This window comes from Musa acuminata, chromosome BXJ2-3 (genome assembly GCF_036884655.1).
Source record: "Musa acuminata AAA Group cultivar baxijiao chromosome BXJ2-3, Cavendish_Baxijiao_AAA, whole genome shotgun sequence".
Lineage (NCBI taxonomy): Eukaryota > Viridiplantae > Streptophyta > Magnoliopsida > Zingiberales > Musaceae > Musa > Musa acuminata.
In genome coordinates this window covers 3624827-3650192 of record NC_088340.1, presented here as the reverse complement: position 1 = coordinate 3650192, position 25366 = coordinate 3624827, and the positions used below count along the sequence as shown (strand labels likewise).

Genomic DNA, 25366 nt, shown 5'->3' with positions numbered 1-25366 from the left:
TCAAGATTGGCCCTGAAACCCATAACTGGCATTTATTTGTAGTGGGAATCTCTTTGGCAAGAGACATGCATCACAGTTAGGTGATGAAAACCCAACATCTGCACAAAGCAAGCACAACTAAGATTAGACATCACAAAGAGTGTGACAAGCCATAACCAAGTCATGAATGCCTAACACCACCAGCAACCAACCACAATAACAACAACAACATTCTTCAACAACCCTTGTAAAATCTTACACAATTCATAAGTATTTTTTGAAAAATTAGGATCACTCCTTCATAATAGAAGTCATTCATATTTGTAATTGAACATATTTCTCAAAGAAATTTGTACAAATTTATTCTCTCTTGCTACAATCCTGAAGAATAAGACAGATTTGATGACCAAGGATGATTTAAGATGTGTGGAATATTATGGTTCATATCCAAAATTTCCTTGGCCCAAAATAAGGAAAAAAAAGAACACAAGAGAACACATTGCAACTTGGATAAGATGCATGTCTCCCATGACTGTAGCTAATGGTGTTGGATGACTCAGACCATGTCAACATCGGTTTGGACACAGAATGATGCATGGTTGGAGATACATCCAAATCCCACATATTCTCCTCCTTGTGGCTAAAAGATCAGATTGGATGGTGGATATCAACTGAGCTCATGAAACTGGGCATGGAAAGTGGGTGGGTGGAGTGGCTGTTGGCAAATTCTATCCAAAAAGAGCTTCCAGCATCTACTTTTTTGCTGGCCTTTTCAATGGATTAGAATCTATCTGAAGATATGAAGATTTATCATGTGCCCTGGTGAGAGTGCCTTTAGGCTCAAGTGACACACTTTTGGTTCCATTCCTCATGCCCTCTCATTGTGGCTTTGAATGGTGGGGAAAAAAGGGTTGAAGAAGGCCTCAGGATTTGACACCAATATATGATGTCCACTTTAGCACCACACCATGCAACTCTGAAATTTTTTTTTTTTTTTTTTTGAAGCAAAAGACCTCTCTGAATTGATAGTGCTGAATAGATTCCAGTGGAAAACAAAAGTTGTGGGTCCCAGTGCAAGTGGGATGACAGACTACAAGCAACCTAAGCCACATTCATCTTTTACTCTAATCCCTGTGACATGAAACACAATGACAGATTGGGCTTTGGAAACAATGCTATAGTTCACCTCAAAACTCAAACAACATCATATCAACTTGTTGCTATTTGTTTTCCAAACTCTGTATCATTCAGATTCACAGAAAACATATTGTACTGATGTCTTTTTTTCCCATAGCAGTAATAAAATCTTTAAACTTTCAACTTGAAGAAAACCTGTATTAATTTGTGAAATGAGCACACAGCATAAACCAAGGGATTCTGAACACAAAAAGGATGGTGCAACTGAGGAAAACCTCCACTCCACAATTTACAGGACATGAACAATGAGGTTGTTAACAGTGATGACATTAACATCATTCAGGCAGTGCCGTAGATCTATGGCGTACATACCTCCCTCCTTCGATATTCTTTGTATATTACCAGAGTTATTAGTTGAGTTTGAGGGTTGGTAGTCTTTTTTTGCTGCTGCAATGAAGAATCTTTATTAACACTAGAATATGGGGAGAAAATAATATCTTAATAGCCTCTGAACTCATGGTGAAATATCAAATTTTCCAGATCATTTGAACCAACTTTATTATCAATATATTACACCAGAGCATGAAAAAGAACTTGTTGTCTTGAATATAAACATAGATAGAACTAACAATATAATGGCTAGTGAGAAGCAGCAGAGGACACTGTATTCGATATGGAATTATTGCATCGTGATCGAGTTTTCAATATAACCAGAAATGTTATATATGGATCATCTCAAGATTGATGGGTTTCAACCGACCCGTTCGTACACTAACATTCTATAAAGCCCTAGGCTTGATTCATGATGACAATTAGTTGGTTCCTCCGAAGGTCAGCAACCTCAGATATTGGTGGGTGCCACTGAAAACAACAAAACAATATCATCAGCATAACATTAAAGTCTACTATTTATTACACCAGAAAAATCAATGGCGCCAAGAAACATTTGTCTTATTTTCTCAGAAGAGCACCTGCTGAGGATGGCCGCCGACGTATTTTCAAGTATCCAAATTTTCCAGCACCCATTGATGAGCCTTCAAAAATGAAGGGTAGGTAGCCCGTTGCAGATTTATACCTCTGCTGAATCTGAAGATTCCCAACATCTTGCATAAGTATCAAATTGGCATGCATGAACTACAACTATTCTCCAAGAGGATGAATAGCATTTTGAACTATTCATAATACCAAACGAGTTAAAGGTTGCCACAAGGACAAAATAGTTATGGTAATAATTATGGTAACAACAAAGATAAAGCAAAGTTACTAACAGCAGCACTATAATAATATTTCTTTCCCAACAGTATGAATAACCTATTGACTTCTTTTTTTTGTCAATAACATTCTTCTGATCTGAATCTCAAGTGCTGATAAACTATGATTTTTTAAGCACTTGAAACTTAAAATGGATTCAGATACTGCAGCAAATAATGGTGACCTAAAAGCAGGTTGTGGAACTTAATAGCAAGCAATTCGCTAGGCGAAGAATTATTTCTTAAGAAACTTATCAATACACAGTGGTAGGTTGAACCACCACAGATGGACCCAAATGCAGAAACTATTTCAATTACTTTCCAGAAGGGTTTGCATACCAATATGATAGGTCTGATGAGTAATGACAAAAAAAAATTCACCAACATGGCCACGAGTTCTGAAGAATGAGCAAAGTTTGAAAAATGTTATATTAACATTATTCCCAAAAGTTGATGAGACTCAAAATGCAAGAGAAACTTTAAATAAAATATAGACGCAAGTTAGCAAAAGTTTTTAGTGAAAAGCAGTTAGTTATTTCCATCCACTTGATCAGAAACACAATCAGGACAGCATTGTTAAACACAACAAAATCATTTAAAATAAATCATATTACAGCCTTGCAATTTTATATTGAAGAATTATAATTTATGCATCCTCTAAGAATTATAATTTACGCTTAATGACTGTGCTAGGTGATGGTTGGTCTAAGTTGCAACCATATTCTAGCTCTTGCCTTTTATTAGCCACTTTGAGATGGAATCTTCTTTCCTATACAGATTCAAATAATTTCAAATATTCCTAAAACCTAGTAGTTATTACCTCAAGAATTTCTTCACTACTTTGAATGCAGTTCCTTCCAATAACACAAACAGAACCACCAGAGCCTCCACCAGTGATTTTGGCACCAAATAAGCTAGTACTCCCATCATGAGATGATTTACGGTGCTGCATCTCTTGCACTAGGTTGACAAGTCTATCTGTCCCATCTGAGCCAAGCCCACACTCGTTGTAGCTGTAATGGCACTGCAGCAAGACAAAATAAAAAAGTATTTATTTTAACATCATATCATAATTAGAAACTCAGCAACATTTTTAATTGGTGAATCCTGCATACAACCATATAATGGAAACTGACCTTAAGTGATAAATTAAAAAATATATATAACATTTGCATCATTAATAGGGAAAAAAGTTCCTAAAAGAACATCATAGAGAAATCAGTGATTTAAAAAACGCTAGGCGTCAAGGTCCAAAAACGCCAAAGTAAAGCGAGACGCTAAAATATAAAAATATATAATTAATAAATATAATTATTTCAATAAAAAATGTTATTCAATTTAAAAATCAAGTACAAAATCACAATAAATAAATAAATCATAATAGTATATTTTTATTTTTTAAATAAAAATATAATATTAAATAAATAAAAAATTAATTGTATTAAAATCAAAATAATATATTATTAATCTAATAAATAAAAATTACTATTATTAGTATACAGTTAACGGTATACTGTTAATATATTGTTAACAGTATAGTGAGAAGAGTGTGAGAAGACCGAGGCTGTTGAGGCAATGGTAGTGGTAGCAGGCGACAACTGTAACTGGAGCGGGAGCGGCGAGCGACAGCAAGAGTGGGAGCTGCAAGCGGCAGCGGCAGCGGAAGCGGCGACAGCAACGGCGAGCGACGACAGCAACAGCGAGTGACGACAGTGGTAGCGGTAACAGAGAGCAGGGACAGCGGAGAAGAAATCTCGACAGCAAAATCGCGAGTGTTAGGGTTGAGAAAGTCAGGGAAATCGCGAGAGGGAGCCTAATATCGATGATTTAGTTGGTTTGATTGAACCAACTAAAGCATCGGAGACCAACCAGACCTAAAAATCTGGTTCGGTCGCCTGGTTTAACCCAGGCGCTTGCCCGAAGCGCCCGGCGCCTGGGCTCGGATGAGCGCCGCCTAGGCCTCTTTGAAGCGAGGAGCTCGGGCCTCGCCTCGCCTCGCCCGAGCACCTATGCGAGCGCCCGAGCACCTATTGAAATCACTGAGAGAAATTACTAATGACAATTACACACTCTGCAAAAATAAATTCCCTTGGCTGCAGTGCAACATTTCATAGCCTCTTCTAGCTCCATGAGTAGGGATTGAAGTGTATCATCCATTATTTACAAAAACCAGAATATGAAGCTGAAGGAGTGCATAAATGTACCTGATACATAAGCTCTCCAAGGGAAGAAAGTTGCTCATCTGTTTTCGCTGCCGTTAACAAGGATTTGAAGGCCTTGATACATCAAGGTACCATGAAAAGCAAACGGTAATCAGTTTAACCTTTAAACAAATATTAAATTACTTGGTAAAGAACACCATCCTAAAAATGTTCAGAATGGGGACTATGCAGGCACATTTGTTAAACACCTTCACTATTACATTTGCAATGATAGACAAAATGAGAACTTGAGTTTCATAAATTTCATTGGCCTACTAGGAGAAGACTCATGCTTATGGAATGAAATCAGTTTGAACAATAAAATATAAATTAAAGCTTTCACCAACCATGCAACCATAACATGCTTTTCTCTATTATTTTCAGCACACACAGATGGAATCAGTCTGAAAATTATGGAAAACTTCTGCACAATCATCTCACTGAAACTTATATTTCCCACTTCCGTTCTAAAAATTATCTTCTTCCTGTTCAAGTGTTATTATAGCTTGCGTTAGAACATTACGAGAATACCATCATTTAGACTCGAAGGACAATATAGGCTTTACATCTTTCTAAAGCTTTAGTGTATAAGAAAATAGCCCCGATCAAACTGTAGTTCCCATCTAACATGCTTTCTTTCATCCACATGGTCATTGCATTATCATCTAGTTCTCAAACTGCATAGCAATCATGCATGAAGAGCCAGCATCTACCAGTACATGCTAATAAGCAGAAAAGGTTTAAAACAGTACCAGTAAAAACACACATAATGGACCGATTAGCATGGACCTACCTCTACACGGAAATTTTCATAAATGGGATGTTTAGTAGAAGCCTTGACTCCATAGGTGCAGTTCGGATCAATCACAGTTACTGTATCATTGTGATCATCATATTTCTTCAGGAATGTCTCGCCATTTATGCATTCTGGAAGCCTCTTTGCATACAAAGCTTCATATCTGAAATAGAAAAATGAAACGGACACATTATTCATTCTCAAAGCAATTACAATTTACAAGATACACATTTTTCCCTAACTTTGATGTATAACTATTCACAATTAGGGCTCGGGAAAGATGAGCACAGTTTTCTTCATAGGCCAGGAAAAGTAGTATAAGGCATCTAGTTGTGATACATAAAAGGAGATGCAATCCAGAAATTATTACTCAAAATGAAAATCTCATCTACATGAAGCCTACCTGTGTGTTGATAGATTGCACAAATAATCCAATGAAGCTTCAGCTTTAAGCAGCTCAATGCCATGCTCTTCATAGTCATCAGAATTCATTCCGTCAACATTGTGGGAAACATTCACATTGGCCAGGGAGTTTGATAACAAAGAAGTGGCTTCAGACTTTATCATCCTGCGTCCCATAAAGGCACCGATCCTCACAGATCCATAATCAGTCCCGCCAACACTGCATGTACAAGCACCTGTTAGAAAGTCATCAACCTCATACTTCCCATTCCATTCCAGCCCATTAGAAAAAAGAACTATAATAAAGTTAATAAAACTCTAGGAATCAGTTAATATAGCAAAAATAAACCAATGAAGCATTTAGACTAATTCAGCTTGGTACTATTTGAGAATTTCAACTCTCTATATTTGGCTGGTGAAGAATCTTCAAAGAAAGATAGATAAGCTGCATACCTGTGTCGAATTCCAGAGTCCAGACCCCAGAATCGGATGTGAGTAGGAATTGCGACAAGCTCCTTTACCTCTGCAGGCTGCATGAGATGAATATGCTAAGTGATATACAAGAACAAACTCCAAATAAATAGCTAGAGACCTGGAATACAAATGATGCAAACCTGGCAAACCATTGCAAGCAGTTTGTTAGCTTCCCCACAAGCAGATGTCATTTGGTCCATCACTCCACAAGGAGCTCCGACAATGTGATTCTCAACCTGCTTAGTATTAATTTATTAGTAACAAGAAGGTGCAGCTTATCAAATTCAATGCACTATAATGATAATTTCAACATCGTATTATATTGGAGTGGCTGTCAACATGGTCGTACCTTTTGACAAAGCAATGCAAGATCCCTTGGATCAATTTTCAATCCTACAAATAGCAAAATATTTTCAGGCATAAGGTTCAAATATCCAGGACATGAGAACTGCAGAATAGGGCTTCATTTTAAACATGTATCTAGAATGTCTAGTGTTCGGCAGGTAGTATTTTAGGCCAGATAAACAAGCCAACTGCAGATTGAGACTGATAAAAAATACATGGTGACAACCATATCAGGAAATAAGTTTAGGTTCCAAAAAATTATAGCTCAAAAACCCCAAGTAATTCATACATTGATCCATATAAGGGTAAGAATATGATTGTCTAAATCAAGTGCATTTTCATTGAATGTTGATGGACATGTCATTTTCTGACAGAATGCATGCTATGCATGGTAACCCCAATGAATCATCATATAGACTAAGAGCAATTTGACAGATAAAATAAAAATACGATTTAACATTGCTACAAATGATGCTTAAAGAAGATTATTTTCAAAAGCAATAATCTTAGATTCTTGATCTACATCCATGATCCAACTATCTATTTCACAGACAAAATACTGACGAACTTACAATTATTGAAGTGAAGAAGCAAGATAGGCATTCAAATTTCAAGAAACAAATTAGTTGGTTTTCACAAAATGACGAGAAAGGACAACCATATATGGTTTAGAAAAATAACTATGAGCTAATAAAGTAGTTGGCTTTCAGAAAGAGTCAGAAATAAAGAATAAACAAGAAAACTAACCATGAGCGGCTGCAACCGCAGACATGGTAGCCACTTCGATTGATGCAGAAGAAGAGACACCTTTGCCTTCTGGAACAGCAGAAGAAACCTAACATAAAAATTAAATCAGAAAATAAATTAGGCCTTCAGAGAGGAACATCTATCATTTTATATGTAAAAAAAGCAATGTGCTTATTATCATATAATATACCATTGAAGCATGTGAACTTTTATAATATAAGCATTTTATATAAGCATGTGAACTTTTAGATATTCAAGCCTATAATATACCATTGAAGATCATTCAGGTTGTAAAAAAGCCTTTTTCAGTTTTTCTACATCCAAAAGTTAGCATAAACTATAAAGAATGATAGACAAGCTCATTTCACAATTACACTTCAGCAAACAATACAATTTACTGTCTGGCTGCAATGCAAGTTTACTGGCATAGGTAGATAGCAATACATCTACAACAACAACAAAGCCATAACCCATTAAACTGTTAACCCTACTGTGCACTGTTAGAACTGTTAACACTATTAATCCTTTAAAACTTATATTAATCCTTAGAACTGTTAACCCTAATTATAACTACTAATCCATATTTAACATTGTTAATCATTATTAAGAAATATTATTAATCTCTATTTAGCACTGTTAATCTCTATTTATTTAGAACTATTATTAGGGTTTCAGAAATAATGACAAATGTACAAAGTAACTTGAAAGATTCATGAAAAAACTCAAGTATCTTAGTTGGAAATACAATTATCTAAAGAATGATGATTATAATACTGATTGAATTTGATGTAAAACTTTATTATTTTGAGTCTTTCAACATTTTTGTTATTAGGAGATGGACTATGTGATTTGGTACTTTATAGCTTTTCAATTTAATGTCATATTTTATTTTTAAAATAATATTTATCAATCATAGTATATGTTTTTTATATATTTATATTCCAAAACATCTCACTTCGTTCAGGCAAGTGCCTAGGTGAGAACCTAACGTCTCGGGCATTTTGGGACATTGGCGCTTGGCGCTTTTAAAAACACTAACACCAAGTCTTTCTCTCTGTGCTAAGGAATAGAGTGAAAATAGACATAAAGGAAAATGAGGAAAAAGTCCTCGAAAGCAAGAAAAACCATATTTAAGGATCTTAATAATCAAAGCAAGAGATCTTGAAAGATATGTATGATGCATTGCTATCTTAAGGAATAACAACGTAGAATGGTCATCAATCATATCATTAACAAAAAGGACACTTCCTAAATCTTTGTTTGACACCAAGTACCTCCTCAAAGTCTGATGCATCTAAATTCTAAAATAATGCATACATGATCACTTAGTTCAAGAGAACATTGTCCTCATGCCCACAAATATTACAATATCTTCCTAAACATTTTCACCAAGTCTTTGAAAATTGGGTTAATATCATAAGCAACATTCTACATTCTTGATGATTCCTAGCAATAATCACCACAGCTATTCTGATCCATGTGGACATAGTATTGCGGAGATGCTGTAAGAGAATGAAAAATATAAAATTAGACTCCACCACAGATACCATGCCAAATATGTACAGTCAATATGGGACATGCCATTAGGTAAACCCAAAATTTTCCCTTTTCTGATATGGCGGTTATTGACAATCTGAAAAGTTTGTTCTCTTATTTGTGAATGAAAAGTAGGAGGAGAAAACAGAAGAGCTACTGTCATATTCACTAACCCTATTATGCATATGAATCATAAACAGTTCTTCAACACCACAAAACATGCCAAAGCACTTGTTTTATTTAATATTTTCGATCAAACAACACATGGAAGATTTTCCTTTCCAAACACTTACCAGTATGCTTATACTTTGACCAAATCTTACACCAAGCTCAGTCATTAAAACAAGAACTGTTCCAGCAACATATGCTGCCCACCTGAAATGACAAAATATATTAGTGAAACAGAGAATGACTAGAAAATCAAAGTCACTCATAAGGATAAATTTATCACACTTCTGAGAAGGATCTTGTGAAAAAAACTTGCAAGCATTTTCATATGACATTGGTCGCTCGCCATCCATCAAATCTGTGAGGTCCATGTCGAAAGTTGGTGCACGGTTACTCAACTCAGACCCAAATGATACCTAAATCAAACAGAAGCAAAGAACAGAATTACTTGATATTTTCAATCTGAAATGACAGGAACATGCAATCAATATTTAATTAAAAAAAAAACAAACCCAAGAAAAGTAAATATTTATTCACAACCAAAAAATATGCTGAATAATATGAATACAATCATAAGGCAAGGTTTTAATGATACTTCAGTAAGCTACATGTATAATAGAAGTATTTTGTAGTCAAAGTTTATCCAGCCTTCTTTGTGCTGTAAGTTCAAGTAAACAAAAATCTTTTACCAAAAAGTTTAGTTAAGTGACTTACAATTTGCAGGACTGGAATAGCTCCGTGTGCTTTTGCCTGCTGCCTTGCTTGAGCATGTTTCCAGAGCTTTTGCTTACTAGGATGGTTCTTCTGAACAGCAACATGGCAGGCCTCTCTAATAGGCATCTAAGACAAAGGGAATCACAAAATTTTACACAAGAGTGAAAATGGTGTGACATGCAATGGACATTTATCTACTCAATAATAAATCCTTGACCATTATGAATGACTAAATTAATAACGAAGTGCTCATTTTCTAATACTAGCTTGACCATTATGAATGACTAAATAAATCCTTGCTCATATATATTCTGCACATTTTCTATTAATTTCATTCTATTTTTTTCCGGAGAAGTCTTAGGCTTAGTCATTTAGAAGGAAATTATGAAGATGATGATACACTCAAGAAAAATTAAAAAACAACCACCAAAATGTATAAAGAAAACATACTGGAATCATGGAAATCAATTTAGGAAATAAAAATATAACCATGTGTTTTAGGAAATATAAATAAATCAGAAGTTGCATATGTATGTTCTCAGCATTTCATAGTCTCCAAAATACACTGAAATTGGACTCTTTCCCAATAGTTAACCCACTCTTCTGAAAAATGAATCTGAGTTCTCAAAGGTGCTACAGTAATGGATCTATTGTAATCAGTTCAGCATGGGTGAGAACACAAAAGTATGTTGCATTAGTAGCCATCATTTTCACCTGCAATACAAGGCTTCCTGAATAATCCGCTATTCCTCCCATTACATCCAACCTTCCAGGCGCTCTTGCCACATAAATGTCCTCCTACAATCATCAAAAGAGAGGAAAAAATTCAATAATCAGCAACTGAATGGCACTTCAGTCATCTCATCTTATTTTTTTCCTACATAGCCACTCTAAAATCCATTTCTAACAACTCTTCCATATTCACATTAACACAGGAATATGCATGCATGAGGTTGTGCATGAATATATAACCATTGATAACTATGAGATGTGGCATCAAGGTCTGCCATACCGAAACGTACCGCCCGTACCGGGTGGTACGTACCGGTCCGACAGGTTACCGGTACGTGGACCGCCCAGTACCGCTACAGTACTACAGTATTATACCGTAGCACTGCTACAGTGCTATAGTACTATACTGTAACGCTGTTACAGTTATACAGTACTATACTGTAGCACTGCTATAGTATGAAAAATATAAAATTATTCGGTACACCCTGATGTACCGCCCCGATACATCGGTACCGTACCATACCGAGCCTGAGTCAAAATGCTGGTACGGTATGGTACGGCGAACCTTGTGTGGCATACACATGCACAAGGATGTGCATGTATATACAACTTTTCATAAGATACCCATATGCATCTATAAGATGTGGGTTAAACTTAATTACTTAAGCATGCCTATTATATACAAGGTCTGGTATATACAGTGTCATTTAACCAATGCCAACATTGCACTTTTTAAAACTCAAGCTTAAGATAGGCAATTTGATATTTTAAAATATAAAAAATAATTATAAAAAAAAACTCTGTAATGTGGATGCATAAGAATTAACAAGTAGTTTATAAACCAATATCATTAGAAGAAATGTACCTGCACCTGGTTAACAAAAATAAGAGATGCAGGCTTGTTTACAAGGGTTGCAGAACAATTAATGCGATTATAGTTGATCAAAGAAATTTTGAAATTGAACAAATAGGAAAGGTGTCTGCAGCTCTAAGTGTTTATAAAATATGCAAAGAGAACAACTAGGCTTAAAACACCAAAAGACAGTCAAAAGAACAGAAAAAACTTTAAGAATGAAACTTGAAAACCATGTTTCTGACTTATGCAAACACAATTACATTCTCCTTTGGCAGTGTGTTTTGTACAGCAAAAAACACTCGAGATGATAAATATTAGGAATTATTGGTCATCAACTCCAAACTTCCAATTGAGAACTAGGTGCTGCATCTTATGCAGCAGAGACAAGTAAACGGCATAACTCAAGAACCTTAAGATTGTAGCTGTTGCTAATGCTAAAAAAGAGAATGATTTCAAATAACAAAAAAGGAGCAAGGAGTAAGCCAGCTGAAAACCTCCCAGTCAAATAGTGCAGCAGCAGCATTGCGCTCTCGCATTTGGCGCTTCTCAGGATTCTTCGAGTCAGTTATACTATCAAGTCCTGATAAGCTCTTTAGAAAAGCCATCGTATCAGGTAGGCCATGCAATTCCCCGTGAAGTATATCAAAGTCCTCAAAGCATCTTCCAACAGTACAAGATCAACCAAATCTAGTCAACATTATTAGAAAGCATGAATTCATTTACAAAAGCATAGAACTCACGATTCCACAAGAAAATTTTCATCATTCGTCTCAGTCATAGGTGATACAGCACGAAGACCAATTTCATTTTCAGCCAAAGAATACCAATCGGGTACACCTATATCTCTGCCTGGAGCTCTTTGTAGTTGATAACCAAGCACTATGGCATCACGCAATCGCCTTGCTCCACTCAACTTCATTTGCAGATGTATTAAGAAAAACAAATCAGGATGTTTCATAAATCACAGGGTCTGGCATAACTAGAAAAGAAGGAAGCACCAAAAAGAAAGCTTGATGTGAATATTTTAAATTAATCCTAGAATCAGCAACCAATGGAAGTAGGATGCTCCAGTGATTACAAAGGCCTACATAGTTAAATAAATGATTTTAAAAACATAATCTCTATAATTGAAGCCTTGAAGGTATGTGTCAAGCTACAATTTACTTGATTAAAATGCCTTGAATCTAGGGTGATCTTATGAACTAGAGAAAAGCATGAAAATGCTTGCACTGCAAGTGTAGCCAAGAAACTTTGACACCATCACATCTGGACAAATGAAAAGAACAAACTTTGAGTTAAATGAGTTAGAATCTAAAATTGTAGTTGCAATGGAAAATCCAAAGAAACAACCTCCACAGAAAGCTAATGCATAGCTACACCACTTAAAATTTCATTTGAAAATCCTACTTTATTACAGAATCTTCATTCCAATATAACCCACACCCTTCAGATTTGTTGACTACAAGCATTGTTATTAGTCAACATTTCTGAACAACACCAAAACTAATTAGAACAATAAAATTTATAATTATATTTTAGTCAATATTCTTTAAAAATAAAATGTATACCTTATTTGAAACATAATGTTTCCCATTAGCAGTATCCTGCAGTATGCGAGCTACCACCTGAATTTAAAGCATGAATTAGTTTTAACTTGAAGTGGAACATAGAAAATAAAAATGACAAAGCAATTATTCAGTAAAGAAGATATGTCTTAATGAACCAAATTTAGTCTTAAGCAGCTGATAGTCTGATACATTTGGAAGAATTCCCTTCAGGAACATCCATATAAACTCATGTTTTGTTTCTTGTGGCAAAATTAATTATAAACTTTATCAGTACATATCACTGTTATTCTCATCCAACGCAATGTATATCCACACATCAAGCTGCTCTCCTTAATCAGCTTCCCTCATTCACTTTTGCTAGAACCAATTCTTTTATAATAAGTATGACGATAGAATAGGACAACAAATGGCATTTTAAATCTGCTGTGATCAATTATATATAAAAGCGTACCTCGCCACCGTTAATGTCTGCCTCATAGCATGGTTTAAGAGTAAGTGCACGCTCAAGATAAGGTGTCCAGCTTCCAGTGAGCAAATCCCTCCTGATCATCTCCACACCACCCTGATAATACTGCTTACAACAAGAAAAAGATATAGATGCATTGATAAAGAGATATACTGTTGTAAAACTCTCAAATAGTTCTACAGGAACTTGTTCAACCTCGAGCATATTGCGCAAGAATGGTTCTTCATTGAAATAATCTCTGCGTACAAAAATAAACGGCAAATTGTATGCCAAGGATTCGCTGACAGTACCATATCCAATTTTCCCTACAAATAAATAAATAAATAGTGAAAATTTACAAAATTGCAATGTTCTACCAGATATTCAATATTACATGAATATTCATAATACCAAGCATGCAGTCAGAAGCAGCAATGTAATCAGGTGTATATGCATCTTTTGCAAGCTTTACATAGTTTGGAGGTAGTTCTTGTTTGTCAGATGCACCACAGACCTTCACAAACATAGAACATCATATGAAATACAACTTAAACTAAAGCGTAAAGCTACCTTAATAACTCAAACATGAGCATACCAGACATAACCAACCAGCTGGTAACCATTCTTGCTTAAGCTTCCATCCTGCTGGCTGGAAGAGAACAATAAGAACCACCACAGTGTCAAAGAAAATAACTTCTGATATTTTGAGCATAAAGATAATTCTTACAAAGTATCATAAGTACAGGAATGATCTGACCAGAAAATTCAATTTCCAAGTTTCTAATAAAACTTCCAGTAATTATGCAACTAAGAGAGTGTAAAAATAATTAATTACTGGTATTTAGGAGAAAATATTATGGGAGATACAAAAAACAACTGTCATTTTCCTTTTAAAAATTAAAAAATAATTCCAAAAATCTTAACAAGTTGGTCCTAACAACAAGAAGACAAAACAGTAGGTGAGTTTTGCTAAACTAACCTGTCCCCCAAAGTTATATATAACTACTTTCACATCATCGCCAATTCCAAGTTCTTTTCTCACCTGACAGAAAAAAAACAATGTCAAAGAACTAGAAGATGAGCTAATGTTATGAAAGATCATTATACATCACTTATTGCCCAACCTCAGATCTTGATCTGCGTAAACTCCTAACAACTAAAGGTACATCAATAACATCCCTGAAAGCAGGCACTGCAGGTAACAAAAGCAAATTCACAGTAATAAACAAAGCAATGTGAAAGTGCTGAAAAAAAACTACGAAATTTATGGCAATTCATTTTACATACTAGGGCAATATCCAGGAAGTCGGAGTAAAAATTCGCAGTGAGAATAATCTTCAGCTATCTGCATAAATTTTTAAGTCATACTTTGTGATGTTGAGATATAATATTACAGCAAGATGAGATTGAAAGAATACATAGCTACTCCCATAGGCAGAGAAAACTATTTACTTTGGACTGATGTAAGATACAGTCATATCCTATCGTTTTAGTATAAAACAAAATGCATTGCTAAGATATTAAGAAATAAGAAGCATATGTGGTCTAATTAAGCAGTAGAATGTCACATATTATCGGCATTTTGTAAAAGCAGTAAACTTTGACACCAGAAAATTTGAATGTATAGAAGTTGCAGGTGAAGCAGTAAGTCATGACATAAGTAGCCCATATAGGACTTGAACAAATCATGACATAACTTGCAATATCACATATTGGACTAGTTCAACAAATTCATTACTATTTTGGTCAACACATACGAATAAGTATATTGTCTGACTCCGACATTAGTTATTAAATAGCCCAAAATTTTCCTTTGTGAATAAATGGCCCAAAGGGATAGAACAAAGTATAATGGTTTTAGTCATGTATTCATGTTAATTGTTTTTCTGAGCCATCCTGTTCTTCAGTATCATTGAAATCCTCCTTTCTGTAGACATTTTTTACAAGCAAAATAAGGTGTGAAGTATCAACCTTGAATCATCCTTGCATCATGTTTTTAATAAAAAAAAAATGCTGTCAAGTTTTGCATTTTTTTATAATCAAGTCTGCAAATGACAAAAATTGAACAGAAATGAAACAGCATCAAGGATTAGCGCATAAAAGGTTCTGCTTAAAGATGATTATAAATGTGCAAACCTGTCAGTTACAAATGTAAAAGAAAGTTGCTAAAAGATTCTGCATCTCAAACCAACTACATTGTTCATGTTAATTTCTTCCTTCTTCAACGCATTTTAGGCATTGAAGGCATCGAGGGACAACCACAAAAATGAACCAACACAAGTGAGAAGAACAAGTGACAATTATAACTTACCTATTGAGTCTAATCATATCTGAAACTAAATAGTTAAAGAAAAGATCACTGTATAAATATGTGTAATCACTATCTATTACACGAAAAAGATTGATACACTAAATTTCTCCATAAAAATTTCTTTTTGCTCTTCACTTTCTGTAATTTTATAGATTAATTTCATCAAATCCCCACACAAACAAGTAGCGGATTGACACAGAAGAATGAAGTTGCAGACATGGTTTATGCAGTCCATCAAATGACATAAGAAAATCATGATAAAAGAAAAGACACAATATATAAAGTGAAAATAGAAAATATTTTTAATCCCAAGTTCTTTGGACAACAAAGTCCTTTGGAAAAACAAAGAAAATAAGGAGATTCAGCATATTCTAAAAGCAAGAAATCAGAAACTAAAGAATCAACATAACATTGGAGATCCAGAAATCCAGATACTATAAAAATGAAATTCTGCTTAATCTGACAAATAAAGAAAAAAAGACCTAATGAGCACCTGCCAGACAATAGATCGATGATGGTGCCCAGCAGCCATGACATATTCTGCGTATATAAAATCCCAACTGCAAAATCAAACATAGATAATAAGAGAAGAAAACCCTACACTTCTCAAGGTAAATCAAAATAAAAAAATGTACCAAACATTTGTTTTTCTATTGTCAAAATTTCTTAGGTTGTGCCTCTCCTTATTCACTAATATTGCCAAATAATTTTGGATTTGGCAACACAAGAAAGTGCCAGGACTTAATTCTCAACGGCTAAATTTGCTACTAAAGGCAGATGTAATATATTAAATCAGCACAAAGAGGAGATATGACATGAATTTATGTACTTGGCCATACTGATCATATTGATAGTACATACCAGTCCAATGGGATAATGGAATGCCAATGAAAGAACCATACCAATCGATGCTAAAATTTTGTATACTTCTTTTTCAGTGATTGAAAAAGGCGCTCAGGCGCTCGCCTAGGCGCTCGGGCGAGGCGAGGCGAGGCCCGAGCGCCTCGCTAATCTCCCAGGCGGCGCGCTTCAAACGCCTGGGCGCTCGCCCGAGCCCAGGCGCTGGGCGCTTCGGGCGAGTGCCTGGGTAAACCAAGGCAACCGAATCAAGATTTTAGGTCTGGTTCGGTCCTGGTTCGGTTGGTTAGTTGGTTCAATCGAACCAACTAAATCGATATAACCCTTACCCAACCCTAACCCGCTGCTGCTGCCACTCCCGATCCCGATCTCGCTGCTCGCCGCTGTCGCTACTCGCAAACGCTGCCGTTGTCGCCGCTCGCCGCTGTCGCTGCTCGCAAACGCTGCCTCTGTCACCGCTCGCCGCTGTCACTACTCGCAAACGCTGCCTCTGTCGCCACTCGCGCCTCCCACTGCTCATCGCTCCTGCTCCCGCTACCGCTGCTCGCCGCTCCTGCTCCCGCTGCCGCTGCTCGCAAACGCTGTCGCTGTCGCCGCTCGCGCCTCCCGCTGCTCGTCGCTCCCGCTCCCTTTCCCACTGCCGCCGTTGCTGCCGCTGCTTCCTTGTTTCTAAGTCAGCAGGCTCAGTATACAGTATACTGTTAATATTAAGTTTATTTGAAATGATTAATTTTCAATACTATTAATAGATTTTCTTAATTTAATAGCATATTTTTATTTAAAATTTTAAATAATTATATTTATTAATTATATTATATATTTTTATATTTTAGCGCCTCGCTTCGCTCGGGCGAGCGCCTAGCGCCTCGGACGTTTTTGGACCTTGGCGTCTAGCGCTTTTTAAATCACTGTTATTTTTCAAGGATGTACTGAAGTATGCCATACCACTGGTGCCGTAACCAAATGGAACCTTATCATATCAGTACACCTTGGTACATCAAGAAAATTCTAAGAATTGTTTAATATATTTGTATGGGATGATACAATGAATACATGGATTACTAGCATGCCATTAAATCAGTTTGGTGTCAAAACCATGTTGGTCATTCATAACAGTCTGACATGATTATGGTACAGCTACCAGGATGATACCTAGTGAACTGATACTTAAAATGTTTTTCTTTGTCCACTTTCTGCTTTACCTCATCCCACTTTATTTAACATTTTAAATCCGTATTAAAATTCTTCTTGACTAAAATCACAATAAACATTCTCAAAAAAGCAACAAGACAATGGGCAAATAAACACCTATAGTTAAAATTGTAATCATTTGAGAAAAAACAAATTCACCTACCTGAAGTTAGTAACACAAACAGAGCGAATCCCGGCATCTACAGCTGCTCGACATGCTACAGGCACAACATCTGAGACCTGAATCCACAGGAAATAGCAATGTAAAATAATAAACTTAAGAGGACAAAGAAAACGTTCCTCTTAAAGAAATACGATCATATCAAAAAGCAGCAATTAGTTTATCAGAACTGAAATTTTGGAAAATTATATTTGCTGTAGCCAAGATATACATAGCACAAAACAGCAAAACACCATGGTTTATATTGATCATCATGACCAAAAAGACAGCTGCAATTACCACTAAATCAGCCTTGATGGATTTCAACCATTCAACTTCTGCTGCCAGTATGGAAGCTCGAGGGACCACAGCTGTCTGATGATACTGAATCAAGAAAGATGGAAAAAAAAATCATTTAAACATTTACTATCATACACTAACAATTTACTCACCTCTCTGTAATGAATCAATAAATTATCAGAAATCAAACTAACGAAGCAGTAAACTAAAATGGCAGCTATGCTATCAGTATAAAATCCATAGAGTTCCTCTAAACACAAAATCTCTTCCCCAATTGATCAGAAACCAATTGAATTTTTTGCTTGCTGAGAGACTAATTAGTTGCAAACTAGGGCGGGAAAATTTCTAAAAGGGAACATATGCAATCCTTTGTCAGAGTGCTCTATATTTACCTTCTCCAAAGATGCAAGCCGGTCCACTGTTAAGGCATCAGCTTGTACAGCACCACAGTCTAACAAAACCTACAAATCAATTGGTTCATAGCAACATACTTGCAACAAACTCACGTCAAAGACAATAAATTAAGAACAAATTCATCCTTGTATCCAGATTCCAGACTAACCTTACGTAGGTAGAGATTGGGAGATTGTATGTTGCTGGTAAATACACTATCTGGAGCACCCGTTACGACATGAACATCATGGCCAGCAGCAATGAGATGCCACACAACCTGCAAGGAAAGAACTAGCATTTTATTTTTCTTTCTCGCTACCTGTCATGCTACCCCAGGAGACAATCAAACATATTTCAATGGTTCACCAAGGCATATCTGTGTCATGAGTCATATTACAGTTTATGCAATATCATTGGTATCAGTAATCCTCCACATTTTACCCAAGTTATAGTAGTTAGATTATTTTGTCATAAAGATAAATTCCATCAGTTACTTTACCACAGAAGTTCCAAGTCCAAAAAGAGCATAATTTTTGCATCAACCGTGCCCATCGTTACCTCTAGGTTCGATCATGATCGTGTCGAGGGTGGCATCTTTAGCTATATCTTACTAACATTAGAAGAACAAGAAAAATGACCGCTACGAACGTCCATTACAAGTAATAGAGCCAGAATGTTACAATATCAGATAACAAGAACTATGATGGCTCACCTCGACGACGCGGGTAGCGTGACCAAACCCATGACCCGTCACGTAATAAGCAAAGACAAGATGCTCCCGAGAGGCGGAGACTCCACCACCACCATCGGCGATTCCCATAGCTCAATGTTTCGACCAAAAAAACCAGCCTTCACGTTTTCAAGACAAAAAATGGGCAAGATAGAGGAAAAATAAATGAAAACGAAATGGATCTGCAAGATTCAGAACCCTATAAAGTGGAGAAAGACTGGCATACAATGGGCCCGCCGGCTCTAGCAAATCTCTTTAGACCCACAAAACGGAATGGAGAAAAGAAGAATAATTAGGCGAAACAACCGACTTCAAAAGAATCAAATGTTGATGCTGATTCCAACATCACAGAAAATATTGGTCTTTTCTTGACGATCGGCCATTCTAATACCTCTACGTTTCAACCAAAAAAAAACCAATCTTCACGTTTTCAGAACGAAGAAAGCGGCAAGATCGAGGAAAATAAAAGGCAAACTGAAAGGAAACAGATCTGCAAGACTCGGAACCCTAAAAAGAGGAGGAAGAGGGACAGGCAATGGGCTAGCCGACTCTCCCAAATCTCCTTTAAACCCACAAAATGGATTGGAGAAAGAAGAACGATTAGGGGAAATGGGGAAGTCAAGAAACAACCGACCTCGCGAATGATGGATTTGAGAAGAGTTTTTGGATAAAGTGGGACACCAAAAGGATCGAATGTTGATGTCGATTCCAAAATTTTAGGAAAGATGCGCTTTCGGCAAGGTTTTAGTTGACTTCCCAGTACGGTCGTCGGCCGAAAATGTCAACGAAAGTCCGGTCTTAATTAGGTTAACTCAATGATTAGGATAATATATCATGCACCAATAATTTTATGCATAAATTCCTTAAAAAAATCTTAAATTTTTACTTTTTTTCCGTATAATACCTTTTTATTTTTATTCTCATATAATATTTTTTATATTTTTTTAAAAAAATAATATTATTTTTAATCTCCACCGATTACCATGTGTCATTTCCTCGTCTTACCTTGTTAGTCGTTAAGATCATCGTCTATCATTACACCCTCTCATTTATTACCTACACCCTTCTCTCTATCTCTATTATAATCCATATGTTATTGTTATTTCCCTCGCCTCCGCCTCTAACTTCAAAGAGTGTATGCTTGACCTCCCTCTTGGATTCTAAACCTCACGTTGAAGGAGTGTGCTCTTGAGTATTTTCATCCTCACAATCACTCAATTAGGGGAGCATAAGAGCTTAGAACAAATATATTGAGTGATGCTTGATGCAGTTGCTTATGGAAGAGAGGAAGGAGAAAAAGCTTCACTGTGATTGGCTCCTTTTCCTTCATCGAAATTAACGATAGTGATACGTGGAAAAGGTCCAACTATCAACATAGCGAAGGCCATGATCAACGAGGCAGAAGCTGATTGGGAACGTTTCCACATCAATTGAAAAGCGACACATGGCAACCACTCAAAAGCTGATGTGGAGTGATTCGACACGTGACCAAGGGGGAGAGAGGCTGACCTGGCAGATGGCGGACAATCGACCCCTGCATTGCCTGGATCGTACAGGTTAACACTGCACATTGTAAGTGTGCATGAGCCAACTCGCACCGTTAAGAATGTATGGGTCAATCGTTTGTATGGTCACGTCGAACAAGGATAACGATGAGTATTAACGACCCGCATACTTTTGGGTCGACTCTACAAGTATAAAAGCTAGCCCCCCATTCTAGAGAACAGGATCGAACCTTTTACACCACAAAACTATTTGCTAACTTAAGCATTGAAGAGGGTCAAGTTGGGAATTTCTTCCCTCTCGGCATCGACCTATCGTACAAGAATGCGACACAAGCAAGACGACTCATAGTCCCACCTTGGATCAGCCATGAAGATGCAACAGAGGCTCAAAAGCCAACCCCCCAACCTAGCCTTATTCTTCCGATCTCCTTGCCCAAGAATCCACATGGACGACCTTACGCTTTTGTGACAGAACCAAGCTGTACCGATCCCCAAGTCACGATATAAAAGCACTTAACATTTTTGGTGCTAGAAGGAGGGCCCGATATCACAAGAATGTCCACTAACAATAAGCACCCCAAGAAGGCCCTGCCCACTCACAGAGCCTTCGGGCAGGGAGAACAGTTTCCTGCCCTCCCCTAGATGGATGGATCCACCTTAGCCTAGACTCTTGGATGCTACTAGTGCCTTTTTAATGACCTTGGACTCTCGCCCCTTAGGGTCGGTGTAGAGCAGTCGGTCATCCCCGTCGAGACGTTCCTCAACCTTAGTCACTAGGTCCAAACCCTCACAAGAATGATGCTGGCCATCATGCCTCTCATACACTAGCTAGCCTAGTAGGCATCCCTTTCCCCACCATCATGACTAGCGAACCAACCCAAGCTCACTCCCCCACCTCTTGGTGCCACCTCGATCAACTAGCCATCATCGCTCCCGAACACCTCCTCACCTATTGGGGAATAGCTGAGGGACCTGAGACCTCTAGTGGCAGAGTGCAGTGCCCCTCTACCCTATCGCACCACCTTGACCTTCCCTGAGATAGATATCTTATTGTCAAACGGATGACTTATTTCGGGCCCAACTATAGTTGGTGAATCGACACATAGATAAGGTCCAAGGGGAATTTCATAAGTCCAAAGGAGAACTCAAAGAAACCATCTCAGCCAAATCCCCTTTCACTCAGGAGATTCGGGACATGCATGTTCCATCCAACTTCCACCTCATGATGTTGGAGGCTTATGATGGTGGCTTCAACTCAAGGGAGCATTGCTAGTCATAAGTATCCTTCAAGTCACTCACATAAGTGATGGCATGTGTGACATGATACGTACTATTTTTGCTTATTATTTATTTGATTTTTTCTCACTTTATATTACCTATTAGTGATGTCCATGGATCTATGCAATATGAATCAGATCGTGATGAGATCATGATAATGAGATCGATTCGCCTTTAAACATAGACCTTAAATAATCCTGGTCATAAGTCACTCGAGAGGGACATCAAGATGACCGGATAGACTTGTGTACTGTATACATATCCATATGATGGAGGTGATTAGTCTTATAGCTACTCCTGTGGGGACACTAGGGATACCACCGATGCTCGTTAGAGAATAAGTTCATTGATTGATCTGCTCATAGAATATTGAATAGTTGATAATATCTCATTGTTATACAGTGATTCCGTCATCCCACTAGTATATATGATCCTTAGACTTGAGATATCAAGGAAGTATTGTATGAGTACTCCACTCTTTGATACTAGACTTATAGGCCTAGAAGTTTTAGATCTAGCACGTTTGGTCATCGGGAGTGGCAACCAATCTTACGAGGGCTATTGAGTATCAATAGAGGATCATTCTCTTTTTGTGTTATAAGATAAATATCTCATGTGTTCTTACTCAGGCAAATCCCTAGCCAGAGTCATTCAAATTGAGAGAGAAATAGTTATTCAGAAGAATTCGATTAGAGCGAGGCTCAAGTAGAAACCGTATGAGCCTAACATCACTATGCCTGAAATACTATTTCTAGGATATTAAATAGATGAGAGACTATAAATATATGGTAACTGAGAACAGATAAGTCCAATAGATTGGATTACCTTATATCATTTGGGGATTACTGTATAGTGACATAGTACGTTCGTAGTCGATAAGTTAAGTGAATTAGTATGAAGATAATAATTCACCGAGCCAAATTGAGTTATAATAGGTATGACTCACGGCTAGCTCGATATTAGGCCTAGAGTATCACATACATATGGTAGGTATTGTGATGAGTAATGTTCAGATATGATATATTAGAGCTCATATCTTACTAGATATCCAATAAGCCCCTGAATTATTGGATCCTATGCATGAGATTCAATAAGAGCCAATGAGAGATTATTGGGTAAAGACTCACTAATCTAAGAGGCTTGGGTAGTTGGATGAAGATCCAATACCCAATAGAGTATGATCTATTAAAGTTAAGTTGACAATGGGCTTTATAAATATGAGAGAACCAAATTGCCATAGGCTAGATCTCTTTTAGCTGTCATCTCCTATTCTCCTCTCTCCCTCTTTTCCTTAACCAACATATCTTATTTGAGGCATGTGGATACTAAGAATGGTTGGCCTTTTCTTGATCGCATGATACGCGTATTGAAGAGATTTGAGGAGCATTTTCACAGCCCCTTCCGTCTGGATCACCGTTAGAGAGGAGGATAGTTGACATTTTTCATCCTCTCCCATAGATCTATAGGTTTTCAGGGATATACGACTTCCCTAAATAATATATCTTTCATATACACGAAGTTTTTTGATTTTATGCTTTTTGCGTACCAATCTTCGCATGATGATGAAACCTTCTTTCCTTGTGAGAAATTTTGGGATTTTATTTTTTATTCTTCCGCTGCACATGTGATGCTACCCCAAATTTTCCAATAGTTCCAAGAGAGGAGATGGAATCCCTCGTGAACCCGATGCAGGTCGAGGTCATATGGGATAGATCCTTCTCAATCAATCTGAGTCTTTGGAAAGCATCAATGTATAGCATATCGACAGAGTTCCCAGTGCCCACTATTACTCTTTTTACCTGAGCATTGGCCATTTTAATCGAGATCACCAAAGCATCATCATTATTGGGGTACTTGGCTTCCCCCGCCTCGAAAGTGATCTCAGTGCCATCTTCCTGCAATAGGCATTTCTCCACCAAGGCTCACGCGTAGGCCCTCCATCCGGATATACCATCTCCCTCGAAGCCCGACTTGCCGATAATCACGTTTATCTGCTTTTTGATGGGGCCATGAGGGTGAGGGGAGGGCTCCTAGGGTTTACAAAGATATCGCCCGAGGTGCCCTCTACGAATGAGCTCTTGGATATGATATTTCATATCTCAACACTCTTCGGTGTTGTGACCATAGTCACGATAGAACCTGCAATACTTTACTCGGTCTTTGAACTCGGGCATGGTTTCATCAGCATGGGCTCCTTCAAAACCCTTTCTCCCTTATTTGGAGAAAGATCTCCATCCTAGACGTGTTGAGGGGTAGAGGGGAAGGCCTTGGAAATGAGGGCTTGGGTTGGCCGAGCCTCCTTTTGGATGGCATCGAGGATTGGCCTTGGGGCTGCTCCAAGTGAGATCTTTGGGAATATCTACATGCCAACCAGAAAGCGACACATGACAACCACTCGAAAGTTGATGTGGAACAACCAGACACGTGGCCAATGGGGGAGAGTGGTTGACTTGGCAAATGATGGATGATCGACCCCTACGCCACTCGAACTGTACGGGTCGACATCGCACAGTAGAAGTCCACACGAACTGACTCGCGTCATCGAGAACATATAAGTCAATCGTTTTCATGGTCACGTCGAACGAGGGCAACAACAAGCATTAATGACCCACGCACTTTCGGGTCGACTTCGTAGGTATAAAAGCTAGCCCCTCATCTTAGAGAAAAGGACCGAACCTTTTATATAATAAAATCATCTACTAACTTAAACTTAAGTATCGGAGAGGTCGAGTCGAGAACCCCTCCTCCCAGCATCGACTTGTCATGCGAGAACACGATATAGGTAGACAACTCAGTCCCATCTCGGGTCGACCATAATCACGTAACAAAGGTTTGAGAGCCAACCACCCGATCTAAACTATCTCTTCGTTCAAGAATCCATATGAATAACCTTATGCTTTCGGAGAAAACCAAAAGGCAATAAAGCAAAAGAGGGACGCGAAAAAGTGAAAACTTAGACTTTTTGATAATTTGATCTAATCCTATTTGGTAATTATTAAATTATTGTGCTCTTAATTGGAGAAATTTAATGATAGTGGAGTTCTTCGTATGTCAATTAATGCCAGATAAAAAAATATATGCCCATTTCGTAAATCTCCATTAATTGAGAACAGTTTGACCAAAAAGGTTTACTAGAATAAGACTTTTTCAAAGTTTTATGTCATTTTATATATTTAATTATTTTAGTTCCGATTAGTTTCTAATAATCTTGGTTTGTATTGCGTAATGTTTATTGGATTTAATACTTGGAGGATGTATATATGTTATATTATAACTGATAGGACAAATAT

General features: G+C 37.3%; 1 protein-coding gene across 2 annotated transcripts; it reads right to left on the bottom strand.

Annotated features, from left to right (window-relative positions):
- Positions 1-1636: 1636 nt before the first annotated feature.
- LOC103976857 (L-arabinokinase) lies at positions 1637-20064 on the bottom strand. 2 transcript variants are annotated; one of them, XM_009392188.3, is made up of 31 exons: positions 19928-20064; positions 19276-19412; positions 18733-18840; positions 18563-18631; positions 18171-18254; positions 17874-17950; positions 16155-16221; positions 14638-14695; positions 14475-14542; positions 14330-14392; positions 13946-13999; positions 13762-13864; positions 13567-13676; positions 13357-13476; positions 12906-12962; positions 12078-12250; positions 11832-11997; positions 10464-10547; positions 9750-9875; positions 9321-9451; positions 9161-9242; positions 7332-7419; positions 6589-6632; positions 6380-6475; positions 6219-6295; positions 5767-5985; positions 5361-5526; positions 4571-4642; positions 3187-3390; positions 2088-2202; positions 1637-1977 (listed from the first exon to the last, which is right to left on the bottom strand). In XM_009392188.3, exons 2-31 carry the CDS (start codon positions 19381-19383, stop codon positions 1958-1960), a joined length of 3009 nt encoding a protein of 1002 aa, XP_009390463.2. In that variant the 5' UTR covers positions 19384-19412; positions 19928-20064; the 3' UTR covers positions 1637-1957. The 2 variants fall into 2 exon arrangements, with proteins under 2 accessions (XP_009390463.2, XP_009390462.2); XM_009392187.3 differs by having other exon boundaries at positions 19276-19934.
- Positions 20065-25366: the final 5302 nt, after the last annotated feature.

Excerpts from the sequence above, each read along its gene's own strand:
- LOC103976857 (XM_009392188.3), bottom strand. The coding sequence starts at position 19,383 with ATGGGAATCGCCGATGGTGGTGGTGGAGTCTCCGCCTCTCGGGAGCAT. Across the intron at positions 12,963-13,356 it reads CAGACATTAACGGTGGCGAG|GTGGTAGCTCGCATACTGCA; the intron begins GTACGCTTTTAT and ends CTTTAAATTCAG. Across the intron at positions 9,243-9,320 it reads TCACAAGATCCTTCTCAGAA|GTGGGCAGCATATGTTGCTG; the intron begins GTGTGATAAATT and ends TTGTCATTTCAG.